The sequence below is a fragment of the Trachemys scripta genome, chromosome 11 (genome assembly GCF_013100865.1).
Source record: "Trachemys scripta elegans isolate TJP31775 chromosome 11, CAS_Tse_1.0, whole genome shotgun sequence".
NCBI lineage: Eukaryota > Metazoa > Chordata > Testudines > Emydidae > Trachemys > Trachemys scripta.
The window spans coordinates 60,803,163-60,819,001 of NC_048308.1; the positions used below are offsets into that span (position 1 = coordinate 60,803,163).

The 15,839-nt window shown below is 46.1% G+C and overlaps 1 protein-coding gene across 5 annotated transcripts in view; it reads right to left on the minus strand.

The window, feature by feature from the left end:
• PLEKHM3 (pleckstrin homology domain containing M3) overlaps positions 1 to 14,464 on the minus strand; it is a 117,716-nt gene extending 103,252 nt beyond the window's left edge. The window contains exons 1-3 of one of the 5 annotated variants that reach the window (XM_034785807.1): positions 14,315 to 14,462; positions 10,442 to 10,562; positions 1,137 to 2,030 (exon numbers count right to left, since the gene is read on the minus strand). In XM_034785807.1, the coding sequence (XP_034641698.1) occupies positions 1,137 to 1,740 (604 nt within the window). In that variant the 5' untranslated portion in view covers positions 1,741 to 2,030; positions 10,442 to 10,562; positions 14,315 to 14,462. Of the gene's footprint in view, positions 1 to 1,136; positions 2,031 to 10,441; positions 10,563 to 14,314 lie in introns of all 5 variants that reach the window. The other 4 variants (XM_034785805.1, XM_034785809.1, XM_034785808.1 and 1 more) reach the window with 4 other exon arrangements.
• Between the last annotated feature and the right edge of the window lie 1,375 nt (positions 14,465 to 15,839).

Here is a 15,839-nt window from a genome sequence, read left to right on the forward strand (position 1 = left end):
AAAAGCTCCGCTCCCATTTAGACACTACATTTTAATGGCTAAGAAGGAGCCAACCTCTTTGGAAACGTTGGACTTAAAGGCATGCTGTAACCCCTAAGCCAGTGTTTCTCAACCTTTTTGATACCACGGACCGGCTTGCTCCCTTCCTAAACCATGTCAGGGAGATCTCAGGGACTGGTACCAGTCCGCGGACCAGTCGTTGACAAACACTGCCTTAAGCAACCACACAGTCTGGCTATTATAATTATTGTCCTCCTTTTCCTTTCCCCTCCCGCACCCCATCTGGTTTTCTTGTATCCATTTATTAAGCCATGTCTTTATTTAGATTGTATGACCTTTGTGGCCCGGGCTGTGTCTGCTATTAGTGCTCAACGCACTTTTGGCAGCTGCAAAATAAACAGTCATCAAACAGGAGACATTGGTTCGGGGTTTCTGAGGCCTCCAGCCAAATCTCTTCCAGTGTCCTGCTCGAGAGAGGAAAAGGGAAATGTGTAGCTCGTTGAAACATTGCTTCATTTGCGTGGCTCACTGAGAAAGTCTGTGTCCATCCGATAACAAGACTTCCTGCATCCCATACAAAGCCGACAGAGATGCATTAATATTGACAAGGGCACAGATTATTTGCTGGAGTTTCTGTTGTTTCTGAATTGAGTACCCAACCTTTCTTAAAGAGATAGTGCAGAGTAATTTAGGCCTAAAAAAATAAAATCAGGTTGTGTCTTTTAAAAAAAAAAGGAAGCCTATTTTTTCATTATTTATTTCTAACTCTTCAGTGAAAACTATTTTTTTTAGATTAACCAGTCTCCCACTAAACTAGCAATCCAAACTGTGAGCACCTGCAAATGAAACTAACCAGAAAGAACCAGAAGCAGATCTTTCTTAGCCAATCTGAATGAAATAAAAAATGGAAATAAGTGAACTTTTAAACCCGAGAACACGTAATAGCAGTGAGGGAATATTTTTAAAAATATGGGCCAGACCCTGAGCTGGTTTTAAAATGATGTAGATCCACTGACGTCAATGGAAGCAGGCCAGTTTACAGCAGCTGGAGACTGGCAGCCAGCAGTTTCCTTTTCAAGACAAGATCAATGTTAAAAAGAAATCATTAGTAAAAGCAATGAAGCGTCTGTACGTACCAGTGTTCCCTTGAACGTCCTCTCCCTTCTTTAGTGTGGGTGGTAGGCATGAGAGCCTGGAGCAATTGGTGTCCTGACTCGATGGCGGCTGCACAGATGCACCTGTGAAGACAAGTCCCCAGTCTATGCGGCTTGCATCCGAGCGTGACCGGTTATGTCCTAGCTTGAAAGTGGAGGCTTCCTCGTTTTGCACTAGGATATCATTCACAGAGCGGGGCCTGTCTCTCCTCCGCTGACAGAGATTAAAAATATTAAAAGTCGAGGCTTCCCTTTGCTCCACCCAGGAGAGATTATCCGGGGCTGTCTCCCTTTGCCCTGTAAACTGATCTTTGGCAGGGAACGCTTTCGGAGCATTGGCTTCCAAGAGGCCGTTTCTGCAGCGTTCCCAAATGAGGCCGTTTTTAGCTAAGGAAGTGATGTTTCTCAGGTCTCCGCTGTCCGTTATCTGATTGAATACTTCATGTCCTACCAGTTCGGGAACCTCCTGCACCCCATACACCTCGGACGGTTGCACAACCTTTTCCAGCTTAGCATCAAAACTATTGAAGAAATCTTCAGTCACCTCCAAGGCCGGGCTGATGTCATCAACTTCTAGTGCTTCCATTTCTGGTGTTGCTGGAAGGCCTGAGTTGTCAGTGCTGGTTTAGGAGAAGATGCGGCATAAATGTCCAGGCATAGAGGATAAAGATGCTTTAGAAAAGCTTGTGGCACAACACTGACCTAGATATGGCGGGAGAAATACAACAGCCACCAAAGCCTTTGGTGGCAAAAGCCGTTGGCATCGGGATGAATTGCTCCTCCACAGTTATTTTGCTGAGTGTTAACTTATTTACGCAGATCCTGGGAATGCGGTTAAGTTATTCAGTGTAACCAGTTCATGGCAATCTGGAGTTCCTGTAAAGCAGAGCACAGCATCATTTTAATAAACCCTCTTTCATTCAAGTGAAGCTGTTTAATCACTTGATTTTTCCCACCGTCGTCATCCCCTCTTTCCTTTTGGCATCAAAGTTACTGTGTACAAAGTTTCCTTACAGGGCTTCTGTTGTCCACTGAGTGGGAGATTACGTGTTATCACTTTTTGAATTAGAACCTGTACAGAGCAGGGCGGGGCACCAGATAAGTGGGAGCCAAGGTGATACCATTTATTAGCCAAGATAAGCTTTTCAGAGCTACAGTGAAAGGTGTTCTTTATTAGCTTTCTGTGATACGGTGGCCTATGGAACGCTCCGTGCAGGCTTCTATGAGGATCTAAGGGACTCTAAAAAAAAGCCTGGGAGACTTTAGGATGTGAGTCGTTCCGGAAACATTAAGGCTGAACTAAGTTGTGCTGTGAATACTTTGCTATCTGGCCCTTATTATAAATAGCACAGTGATCACCTGGCTAAAGAACCAGGGCTGAGAGGCTAACACTGACCTGGACTCTGAATTCCTTCTTTACTTTTTGGACAATCCCAGGGCATTCGAGAGACACGGTGGGTGAGGGAATATCTTTTCTCTGTTAACAGAAGTTCGTCCAATAAAACATATTACCTCACCCACTTCATCTCGCTAATACCGTGGCACCACCACAGCTACTTCAACACAGCCTATCACAGGGCATGTAAAACAGCGGTGGAAACGTAAGGGCATAGCTACACAATGCTAAACAAAATCCAGCATGCCCAGAAGCGTCATTAACCTGCAGACCATCACCTCCATCCAGGCAACTGGCTCACTGATGTCTCTGCGAAGTACCGAGGCAGAGAAGAGTTTTGAGGCCCAAACCTGCGAAGCGCCAAGATGGGAGTTGAGCGATGGCGGCTCCTCACGAGAGCGGGCCCTGGGCACTCATTCTGGTACAGTCAGAGGCTGCTCCTATCCCAGTCTCCTCACCTCTGCTGCTGTGTCACCTCTCTTGAAGTGAGGCTCCACTCACTATGCTCCTGTTGTTGGAGGCAGGTGCAGCTGAAATTGATCCAAATCAATCAGAAACACGCCTCTATGGATTCCTGTCACCATCCGCGGGGGGATTTCTATTAGTTTGAGTGCAGGCCTCTAGATACTGTATTTAGACAGACCTCACTAGTGCTGGAGGAAGCCAGTGTTGACACTGAACTTAAGAGATTTTCCAATAAAACTAAACACCAAATAGTTAATGTTTATTTTAGAAAAACCGTGCACTATAGTTTGTCTTTGCCATTTCAGAGGCCGCTCCCCATAGGAGGATAAAAGTCCACTACTGCTGTCAGCTAGATCAGTGGTTCTCCAACTAGGGCCGCCGCTTGTTCAGGGAAAGCCACTGGCGGGCCGGGCCAGTTTGTTTACCTGCCGCGTCCGCAGGTTCGGCCGATCACCGCTCCCACTGGCCGCGATTCGCCACTCCAGGCCAATGGGGGCTGCGGGAAGCGGCGTGAGCCGAGGGAAGTGGGAGCCACGATCGGCCGAACCTGCGGACGCGGCAGGTAAACAAACCGGCCCGGCCCACCAGCGGCTTTCCCTGAACAAGCAGCGGCCCTAGTTGGAGAACCACTGAGCTAGAGCAGTTACTCCTTTAGTCCAGTTGGTTGAAGCTCTGGTTTTAATGTAGCAGGTCCTGCAGCTGCTCCATCTTAATAAAGAGAAGACCATTCAATTTGTTCAGAACAGCGGGGAACGAACAGCCTTGCACTGGGGAGGGTTTGTATTCCCCAATAACTCGGTTTCCACCCACGGTTTGCTCTATTGTGGCAAATAACTTATTTTACTGTTTAATAATATTCAGCCTTCTATCATCTTTGCTATCTGGGTCTTAGTTGCTGCAGTTCAGAAACGATGGCCTTTGTAAAAGGCTTTCCAAGACATGTGCTTTAAAAACAACAATATGCATAACCAAGGTCACTTCAAACCTTATCCTATTTTTTCTTCAAATCGCCATGCTTCAGACAGCAGCTTCAAATAATATTGCCTTGCTGCATATTAACTACCACTCTGTGATGGGCACTGATTCACTAGGCTGCTTCTGACTAATTGAGTAGAGGAGGGGCCGGAATCAAAACGGTGAAGCTGAACAAAATGGTGTCAAATCAGAATGGGGTGTGTGTAACAGTCCTTCTGCACGGGTGTCAATGGCTACACAATGTGTGAGGCAGTGGAGAATATAGGTCCTTACACACTTACAATTGGAGAAGAGGCAAAATTAGAAGTGCGTACCTAACCGCCTTTGGGTTTCAAGCAAAGGACTGATCCAAGCCCACACTATCTCCCTCACCGTTTTCATTCTGGGTCAGACCCAAAATTGTATGGAGCCAATCTGCCATTGCTAGTTCAGGTGTAGCTCCAGTCTTATGGGAATAGCTGACTCTGGGAGATTTCCAGCATTTGGGGCCCAAATCCAGCTTGTGAGGTTTCAGTGCTGTCAAAAATGAACCTTAAACCTTATTCCAGCTTGAACCAGAACACCAAACCCTAGCCTGATCCTAACCCAGATCTGGACATCAACTCTGTGGTCCAGCTCTACAGCTTGAGGGAAATTCTGGCTCCACTGAAGTCAACGGGAGTTTTGCCATTTGTGACAGATGTGGCAATTTCCTAAAATATCTGTGGGAGATCTCACTGTGTTAAGTTTACGCATCATTCTGGGCCAGGGATTGTATGTAATTTCATGGGAGAGGGTGACCATAGCCCTCCGGGAATTAAGAACTGTGTGTGTGTGTGTGCTGGTGGTGGGGTTACGGGGCAAATTCATTCAGGTTTTAACACCTCCAGAGAGGTACCACCACCTGCGCAGGCTCCCATATACTGGTTCAAACTGGATTCTCCAGAGACCAACAGACAAAGAAGGGACTTTTGGATAAATAGCTTGAGTTTAAAGTGATTAAGGGCCTTCTGTCCAGGGAGGCGCACAATCCTTGTTGAAGGATTGTAAGTACTTGGCCTACTGCTGGGTGATCTCTAATGAGCTTATTAACACGTTTGTAGGTTCTTTTACTGGTTTAGTATGTTTTCTTTGTGACTTTCCCTTTAAGAATAAATGTGCTTGCTTAGAAAAGGCTGTGTGGGGACTTATAACTGTGGCACTTATGCTGTTTGTAGCCTCTGAGGAGAAAGGGAAGGAGGCCTGCTTAGGCAGTCTGGCTTGCTGTGGAATTCACAGTGCCGGCAGGAAGCTGTGCAGCCTGGAAATACTCCAGTCAGGAAGGAAAGGGGACGTGGGTCTCCACCAAGAGACTGGGGAGCTGGGAGCCTAGAGTGTGTACAGTGGCCCTGAACTATGACCCCACTGACTTCAGCTGGGCTGGGATTTCACCCCTTGTTTCCCCACTAATATGCAGCCATCTCCGAAGAGGAGGGCAGCAGCGACACAGAGCATAGGTGCTTATTGACCACTCCCTGCCCCAAATCTCCTCATGCAAACCAATAAAACAAGAGCATCTTGGGATAACTGGGCAGGCACCATACTCAATGCCTGGAGAGCACAAAGCAGAGCAAGGAGGAACTTCCCATGGCTTGCAAAGGGAGCTGCATTTAGACTTCCTCAGCCAGGATAAGCATGTGAGCAGAAGGCCTTTGCTTGGGAGAAAACAAATGGCGGGAGAATAAAGAACTTCCATAGCCGTAACCCACCCACCCTTAGGATTACCATTCGTCCGGATTCCCCCGGACATGTCCGGCTTTTTGAGCTAAAAATAGCGTCCGGGGGGAATTTGTAAATGTCCGGACTTTCTCCCCCCCACCCATGCAGAGCGCGCGCGGCTGACAGGGCAGCCGGCCAGATGGTGCGACTTACATGGGGCTCCGACAGCCAGAGAGAGCCCCCTCCTCCCCCCTGCAGCAGAGCTCACTCCCTGCATTCACAGATCGTCTGTGATCCTCCCCCGCTGCTCCCCAGCCTGCCGGGACGAACGGCTCACAGAGACATTAGGCGAAGAAAGGCCAACAACAAGGGGGCCAGGGAGTCGGAGAAGGGGCAGGGAGGTTCTGGAGGGGGCAGTCAAGAGACCGGGGGGGGGGGGATGGGGGGGGGGCCGTGGGGGGGGGGGGCTTTTGGGGGGGGGGGGCGGGGGACTGGTTGGGGGGACGCGGGCGCCGCGGCGGGGGGCGGGCCCCGGNGGGGGGTGTGGATAAGGTTTTGGGCAGTCAGGGTACAGGTAGGGGGTAGGGTCCTGGGGGGCATTTGGAGGGAGGGTCTTAGGAGGGGGCAGTTAGGGGACAAGGAACAGGGAGGCTTAGGTAGGGGTTGGGTTCTGGAGGGCAGTTAGGAGCAGGGGTCCCAGAAGGGGGCAGTCAGGGGACAAGGAGCAGAGGGGGTTGGGAGTTCTGGGAGGGGGGCTGTCAGGGGGTAGGAGTGGGGAGAGGGATCGGAGCAGTCAGGGGACAGTGAGCAGAGGGGTTTAGATGGGTTGGGAGTTTTGGGGGGGGCTGTCAGGGGGTGGAGAGTGGTTGGATGGGGCGTGGGAGTCCCAGGGGTCTGTCTGGGGGTGGGAGTGTGGATAAGGGTTTGGGCAGTCCGGGTACAGGTAGGGGGTATAGTCCTGGGGGGCCTTTGGGGGGGGGTCTTAGGAGGAGGCAGTCAGGGGACAAGAGGCAGGGAGGCTTAGGTAGGGGGTGGAGTCCTGGGGGGCAGTTAGGGGCAGGGGTCCCAGGAGGGGACAGTCAGGGGACAAGGAGCGGGGGGAGGGTTGGGGGTTCTGAGGGGGGGAAGTGGGAGGGGCAGAGGTGGGGCTAGGGCAGGATGGGGCGGGGCCAGGGCAGGACGGGGGCGGGGCTCCTCCCACCCTCTTTTTTGCTTGCTGAAATATGGTAACCCTACCCACCCTCAAACCCTTCGCTGGCATTTCTTTATGAGTGAGGCTCGTACCAGGACTGCTTGAGATTCATTTACAAATTTGCAGTTGGTGTTAGCTTGGACAGAATCAGCACTGAGATATAGTCAAATGCCAAACAGTGCAAGTAACAGGCTGGCCCACACAAAGAGGCCATTTCACCAGCGTTGGCAGAGAACCCAGCCCTGCTCCCACTTGATGGATTTAAACAATCTGAACAGCAATGATTGCAGAAGGGCTTGTGACCTGTCACAGCGACGTTTCAGGGGAAGACAAGGGGCAGCAAAACACATGGTCCCTTTGTTCTCTAGGCTGCATCAATACAAGAAAAATCAATCAATGTACCCAAGAAATTGTGCATTTAGCAGGTTTATTACCAAACACTGGAAACCCTGTTTTATGGGGCTGCAAGCGTGTCCTGATTTTGCGGGATGAGGATTATCTCATGTCACACAACCTCCCACATTCTTGTAAAGCCATGAGTTCCGGAAGCACATGGTGATACTGACTCACATGGCAACAGGATGATGTGATGCTGCATCTTGACGTGACTTTGCACCATCACCACCTTGGGATGCAGTATGCCCTGCCCAAACTGTTATAAAAGGTCACTTCAGTGGGGAGTGGTTACCCCTTTCCGTACAGTCTGGGGAGTGCTTTCTTAAAGAATGAAAGATGCTACGGAAATACACAGTAGTGCTTAGCCACTACACTAATACGGCCTCTAGGAGGATATTTTACGTAGACTGCATCTGTCAACAACAAACTCTCAGAGTTCCACTCGGGCTTTTGCATCGACTTGGATCAAATGAAACTTAGCTGTATTTTGGTCACTTGAAATCCCTGAGAACTATACTCATCCGTGCAGCAGCATGGAAGGGTCATTATCAAACTAGTTAGCTAGCAAGACAGATCAAGTCACTACAGAAGTCCCTTTCATGATTTCAGAGAGGGAGTATATTCGATTGGTTAGAGCAGTGGCTCTCAACCTTTCGAGGCTACTGTGCCCCTTTGTCTTACGAACCCCCAAGTTTCATCTCACTTAAAAACTACTTGCTTACAAAATCAGACATACAAATACAAAAGTGTCACAGCCCGCTATTACTGAAAAATGGGTGACTTTCTCATTTTTACCATATAATTATAAAATAAATCAATTGGAATATAAATGTTGTACTTACATGTCAGTGTATAGTACACAGAGCAGTAAAAATAAGTCATTGTTTGTATGAAATCTTAGGTTGTACTGACTTGGCTAGTGCTTTTTATGTAGCCTGACGTAAAACTAGGCAAATATCTAGATGAGTTGATGTACCCCCTGGAAGACCTCTGTGTACCCCCACGGGTACAGGTACCCCTGGTTGAGAACCACTGGGCTAGAGTACAGGACTAGGCGTTAGGATTCCTGTGTTGTAATTTCAATGCTATCACTGATTGGTTGTGATATGACCAATAAATCTGTGCCTCGGTTTACCAATACTTACTTACCTCTCATGAGGATTAATATTTACAAAGAGTTTTAGTCTTAAGGGTTGGAAGATGACAGAGACGTGCAAAGTATTAGTGCATAGCACGTTGTTTTCCCAGATCTATCCATGATGCAGACCAAATAATGCCCCCAAAAGCAGATACTAATCATGTGTAGTAGAGTAGTACCTACAGCAGCAGTTCTCAACTTTTTCTTACACAACCCCCTTTATATCGGGATGAGCCCAGGATTCCTTTCTCATCTAGGAGAGACCCCTCTCCCATCCAGCAATATGAGAAGGGCTGGGTGGTGGCAACCCCTAGTTTGAGAACCCCTAGCCAGCAGGCCTCAATCAGGGATCAGGGCCTCACTACGGTAGGTGCTGTACATACATATAATAAAAGGTGAGCCCTGGCCGCAAAGAGCTTACAAGGTAATGCAATGTATTGGGAATCGCAATCGCATACACTCAGGGCTGGTCTACACTGGTGGGAGGGGGAAATCAATCTAAGATACGCAACTTCAGCTACGCTATTCGCGTAGCTGAAGTTGAAGTATCTTAGTTCGACTTACCTAGCCGTCCTCATGGCGGCAAGTCGACCGCCACGGCTCCCCCATCGACTCTGCTTACTCCTCCTGCCGAGGTGGAGTACAGGCGTCGATTCGGGGATCAATTTATCGCGTCTAGATGAGACGCGATAAATCGATCCCCGATAGATCGATTACGATCGGCGGGTAATGTAGACGTGGCCTTAGGCTGGTTTGCTTATTGCGAGTCTTAATCTGTAAGTAGAACTTCTGCCTCTTTTCCCTATTCACCACAGGTGGCTTGAAGGGAAAAAACACACAGCCAGAATCCTGAAGTAATTGGAGTACAATAAGGGACAGCTGTCATAAGGCAATTTTAATGCATCAGCCTTGACATGGTCCCTTTCAAAATTACATGAAATAATTGTTGGATTCAGTATTTAAATATGTTTTTGGGGGGTGGAAGAATTGAGATCACCCCCCCCCACTTTTCTTTATGTCTAGATGGGAGGTGTGTTCCCAAATTTTAGTCTGTTGTAACATGGGATTACAGCATGAGAAAACACTAGTATATGGTATTCATCTTGCTTTAGTTCGGGTGGCTTATTAGATTTTGGGCCTTAAAACAGCTGCTAGTCCCCTGGTCTAACAGTGCTTTTCTGGCATTGGTCAGCGAGTAAATATTACAAGCCCTGATCAATCTTTGCACAAGGAGAAGAGTCTCTAAATGACCATTTTTAAAGTACTTGTAAAAGTAACAACTTCTCAGTATTAGTTAAGCACTGGAACTGGTTACCAAGGGAGGGCGTAGACTCCTTGTCCTTGGAGGTATTTAAAAACAATTAAACATCTGTCAGTGTGCAGAAGTGGACTAGATCCTTTCCAGACTTCTGTACCCCTTTCAGGAGTCTAATTTGTCTTGTGTACCCCCAAGTGTCATCTCACTTAAAAACTACTTGCTTACAAAAATCAGACATAAAAATACAAGTGTCACGGCACACTATTACTGAAAAATTGCTTACTTGCTTATTTTTGCCATATAATTATAAAATAAATCAGTTGGAATATAACTATTGTACACAGAGCAGTATAAACAAGTCATTGTCTGTATGAAATCTTAGCTTGAACTGACTTCGCTAGTGATTTTGATGTAGCCTGTTATAAAACTAGGCAAATATCTAGATGAGCTGATGTACCCTGTGGAAGACCTCTGCGTACCGTTTACCCAAGTTAAGAACCACTGGACTGGATGACCTCTTGAGGTCTCTTCCAACCCTACATTTCTATCATTCCATAATATAAATCTGAGAAATTTAATTGTCCAGGAAAAAAGCTGGGCCCAGTATAGGAATTCCCCTTAGACCAGGTTACACCAGTGCCCTAAATACGTACTTTACCATATCATATATATTCTGAGACAATGCACCTAATAATTCTAGGAGAAGCTTACAAGAGCCAGAGAAAAAGCATTCTCAGTCAAGAGCTCTTTAATGCTCGATAAGCTAACAGGGAGATAATATTGATCTTACATTAATCCAGCCTCGTGCTGCAAAACCCAACTGTCTGCTAGATTCTTCCTGCCAAGAAGAGTGACAAGGGACCTCTGACACCCACGCAGAAGAAACAGCAACAAAGACAGTCTCCTAGAAGCTGGGAGAGGCGAAGAGCAGAATCAGCTATGATGAACTCTATGGATTACACTAGGCGAATCTAAAGGACAGTATTGAGTGCTGAGATGCTACAGAGCTCTAGAAGTAACTGAGAGAGCGAAGGGGTGGGCTCCTGTTAGTAATGACATGTACCTGTGCAGTTGGCAGGGTTCAAAACTATATATCCTGGGGTAAGTTGATGCAGCTCCGCTGTCTTTTGGAAGTAGGTTGAGTTATGCTTGCTAAGGACCTGGCCCTGACCCTTTCAGCAAGGTTCCCAGAGCATTCTATGGACATGACAAACTGCACTACATATCTAGAGAACTCTTCACCCATCATCACCGAATATAATATTAATTAATAATAATTGGCACCTACAGTACACCATGCTTTTAATTTTCCCAGCACTTTGCAAACATTCATGAAAATGCAGCAACCTTTAGGGTGAAACAAGGATGCAAACAGCCCAGTGCACAAAGAGGTGAACATGATGGGGCAATGAGGAAACATGGATTATGTAAAGCTTCCCCCCTACCCTACCCTCCCCCGCCACTCAAGACAGGTTTGTGTACAGCGCTCCAGAGATCTTTATCGCACAGCCTGGCTGACTCCTTTGCCCTGCAGCAACCTGACACATACTTCCCTCCAGGCCCAAGAATGCCCTGAGAAATGAGTGGCTGCATCACTTCCTGCTGGCTTCACGGTGATTAGCTGTTTGAAAGCTCTCCAGCTGGGCGGTGACTGTGGAAAGGAGCAGGGAGTCTGGGCAGAGATGGAATAGAAGGGAAAGCAGCATTGCAAAAGGGCAGCCCTATAGCAGGCTTTACACGTGCACGTGCCCCGAGCCAGAGAAAAAAGCTAAGGCCCCGATGTGGCTAGGCACTTAAACCTGTGCGTCGCCTCAGTGAAGTCACAAAGCACTTTGCTGGACTGAGGCCTTACGCAGTTCGGCACTGATTCAGCAAGGTAGTGAAGCACATTCCTAACTTCAAACACAAATTCCCAATGCCTTTCAGCTGGATGACTCACGTGCTTCTCACTAGGCACGTGCGTAAGTACCTTGCCGAATCAGACCTCTAATGAACACTTACTGTACATAACCATCTGACAAGCCAACACTATGCTTCAAACAGGGCCTACATCTATTCTTTAAACGGGGACGTTGGCCTGGGTTTCTACAGCGATCAGCCCACATGCCTCCCTGGAGTTCTACCCATCCCTGTTGGAGGCAGACGGCATTCTGGGGGACCCTACATGGTGCCCAGTTCTGTTTCTCTTTGTTTCGTGTTTGTTTACTTAATTCACATTTTGTCACACTGACCTGGTTAAAAACCCTGCATCTTTTCCCAGCCAAGCAGGCAATTCAGAAACACAAGAAGAGAACAGGCTGTGTCAGCTTCCGAGATCAGCACAAAGAGGAGTGAGCCCTATAATACTGTAGCCGTCAGATGCTGTTATAGGTGATGTCACTGGGAGGACCCATGAAGCTGCAAGCACAGAGGGGGGCTGTAAAGACCGAACTGGACATTTTAAGAGAGATGTTATTCAGGTTGATGCCTTTTACAACTGGATCTGCTGGATCAGTGCGTCTCCATCCAGAAAGTACGAGGCGGGCGGGGGGGCATCCCAGATTGCAGCAACAAATAAGTAAAAGATTTTTAAAAATTTAATAATCTGCCTTGAGGCTCTACTAGAGCCGCATCTCATTCTAAAGCCCCTCCCTCACATTTCACAGAGCTGTGTTGGTGGTCAGAACCAGTGCTAAAAAATCCTATAGTACTTTTGTTCCCAAATGGAAATTGGAGCTGAAAAAGGATGGAGATTGCTGGAATTTCTACTCAAGTTGTTCCTCTGCTGTTGTTTGTGCACCCGGGTCCTGCTGGCAAGTGTCCCACACCCAAGAGTGCCTGCTTTTCAGTGGAGAAATGTATGTATGTAGGCCCAGGAGCTATGGGCACTCAGCATCTCACATATAGGGCCAAGAGCCATTGGGGATCTTTCTGGATAAAGTGCTATCCAGCATAAATGTAAAGGATTATTATTGTAACTTTATTATCTAGACTCCAGCCAATTCTCCTAATCAAGGACAGTACTCAAGGAGCTAACCGGGGACAGTTCAAAGCTAATTACACTAAGACCTTGGAGTTCACCGGAATATAAGTACATGTATGATTATATAAAAAACCCCACCATTTAACAACAAGCATAAAATCATTTCAAAACAAATCTTTTCTGATTTCCCAACTAGCGAGTCCTGGCAGTTTGACACATTTATTATCACCCGAAAAAAGAAAAAAACAATGGAGACACAACTTCAACAAAACAGCACAGCAACCCAACCCTCTGAGATCATGTCAACCTCGTGAAAATCAGCCAGCTCTGGGGGATGGTTACAGCAGCACATTATTGTTATAACACTGTATTATTCCTCTGCCACAGTCACAATACAGATTGAACTCACAGTTTACTAACAAAAAATTACAAACTTTATCTCAAACAATCTTTGCAAAAGCTCAGCAGAAACCTGACAAAAGCTGATTAACTGAAATGCAACATAATATATTATCTGTAAGCTGCCAAAACCACTCAGCTCCCAGGAGCTCAGCTATAGTGGTGAAGGGGGCCATATAAGTACCTAGGTAGTGTAGATTAGATCCTTCAGCTACATTATGTAGTTCCCTCTCCCATTATGTTGAGTTTGTGATTTTTTAAATCTGGAATTTTAAACCTGTAAACTTCTGATTCAAGAAAAACGTCACTAAACCCCAAACCTCCCAAGCTATATATCGGGCCTACTGTTGCCTGAAATGACTGACACCATGCTCCTTCAAAGATTTTCCACATGCTTATCTTTATGCACTGTGAGTAGCCCCATTCACTTCAGTAGGACTACTCAATGTGAGTAAAATTACATGTGTGCCTAAATCTCTGCAAGAGTGGATCCTTAAATATTTGTTTTCTGAGACAAATCAGAGACAAATAATGCATTCTCTTTGCAAAGCTATTGTTTCACTCTATCCTATCTATTGGTGCCACTGACCACAGCATCTAAACTAACGTTATAGGTATTATACAGTCCTACAAGGTAGGCATATATTTATTGGGATTATTTAATCCTACAGTTTATAATTCTATTTACTATGTTTTGGGAGTTTGTCCCATAAGAAAGCAAAAATAAAATACATAAATAAATAAAACAAAACACTGCAATGCACTTCCCACCAGCACAGAGTGATGTATTTGTGTTGTGCTGCAGATATGTACACAACCGCACAATGGAATTTGATTCTGCCTACCTGGAGCAATCAAAATTCCAGCTGAAGTCATCAGGAGTTTGCAGTGTTGCAAGGATCTCAAGGACTGTACCTTTTAATAAAAGAGACTGTGTGTGTGTGTGTGTGTGTGTGTTTGTGTCTGTTTCTCTGGCTAGATATATTGCTACATATGTGTATGCATATATACACACACATCTCTTTGTGTTACAAATAAACACACACTTATTATATACACAGAGGTATGTATATATATCATGCATGTCTGTATACAATATATAAAGAAATACAAATATAGCTGCAAGATGATGGGCACCACAGGAAAACCTAAGATAGACAGCTGTCTCTCTCTGTGTGCTTGTGTGTTTATAAAACAGTGAGAAATAGCACCGATTGATCAAACCTTTGATACATTTCCTGATATGTAAAAGACACAAATCCAACCACAAACCAGCAGATTAACAACAAAGGGAACATTTACCTGGCCCTCTGGAGCTCCAGAAAACCCACTTTGCCATTCACTCCCAGTAGATGATCTTTGCTGTACAATTACTCCTCATTCTGCCAGGACAGGCAACATATGTGTCCTGCGTTATCCATCCTTCCCTCTGCTCTGTGTTTACAATCTGCCTGCCTCAGTCCCTTCTCAAATCCTTCCCTTCCACCACCAGGGAAACAGATCCTCTGACAGCAAGGTTCCAGCTCACAGAAGTTCTCGCTTCTTGCCACGCCTTCGCTCTGTGGCACATAGCTGGCAATTAGCCATCACTATGTGACAGATAGCTCTTCTCCCTGTTTCGTCTAGTCTTGTGCACTGCTTTCATCTTCTGTGCTCTCTCAGATAATGCGATACCTATGACTGTTCACCATGCCGCTAAAATGGATATGAGCAGGTGAAAAATTAACCCCCAAGCCTGCCTGTGTTTTCATCCCAGTTTTCAGTCTGCGTCCTCTCTTCCCTGTATATTAACTCTATGCATCGGCTATAATGTGTTTGTGAGAAGATGGGCGTGTGACCTAGTGGATTGCGCACTGGAGTGGGACTCTGGAGCCCTGGGTTCTATTCTCAACTCTGTTGGTGGCCTAGAACATGTTATTTGATCTCTCTGTGCCTCAGTGTCTCCATCTGTACAATGGGGATAATGATACTGACCTCTCCATTTTACGCTCTATTGATGAAAAGAACTAGGTATTATTATATCGATAAACAGCAGCTGTATCCATCTGTGGTGTCCTGTCTTATACTTATATTGTAAGCTCTTTGGGACAGGGACTGCCTTTTTGTTCTGTGTTTGTACAGCACCTAGCAGTGTGGGCTCCTGGTCCATGACTGGGGCTCTTAGGGGCTACAGTAATACAAATAAATAATAATAAAGTTATAAGCATATCAATCAGTTAAAGTGATAAGCAACTGAAAATGGGGTCTTATAATGGGAACCGTCAGACAACCTTAATGATAAGCACCACTACCAGCTCTGCCTATAATAAATAAATCAGCAGTTTTGCCAACCCCAAGTCTTCAAAAATCATGAGATTGGCATAAAAATTATGAGTTAAAAATAATAAATGTGAGGGTCTTTTTATTTGTCTTCTGTTTTTGAGCCTGGTGGTGGGAAGGAGGGGGGGTGGTCACATTTTCAAACTCTTTTCTATGACCATGAGGGCTAGAAATTTCCTTTTAAAAAACTGAAAGCTGAGGTTCTCACGCAGTCATGTGACTACAGGAGCGGGGGCTTTACGAAAAACATTAAATATCATGAGATTTGTGATAAAAATCCTGAGAGCTGGGAGACTCTTAGCAACTGAAGGTTGTGCTAAGGTATATAAATATTTCACCCTAGATTTGCAATAATATCTTCAATTCAACCTGTTCCTCTAGGTGTTACAAAGTACTTGTTTTATTATTTGTGTGGTGCACTAAGATTGCCAGCGATGGACATAAACTGAACAACCAGCCAGAGCACCCTAAGGATCCATTTAAAGATCGGTCCAGATGGTACTTGATC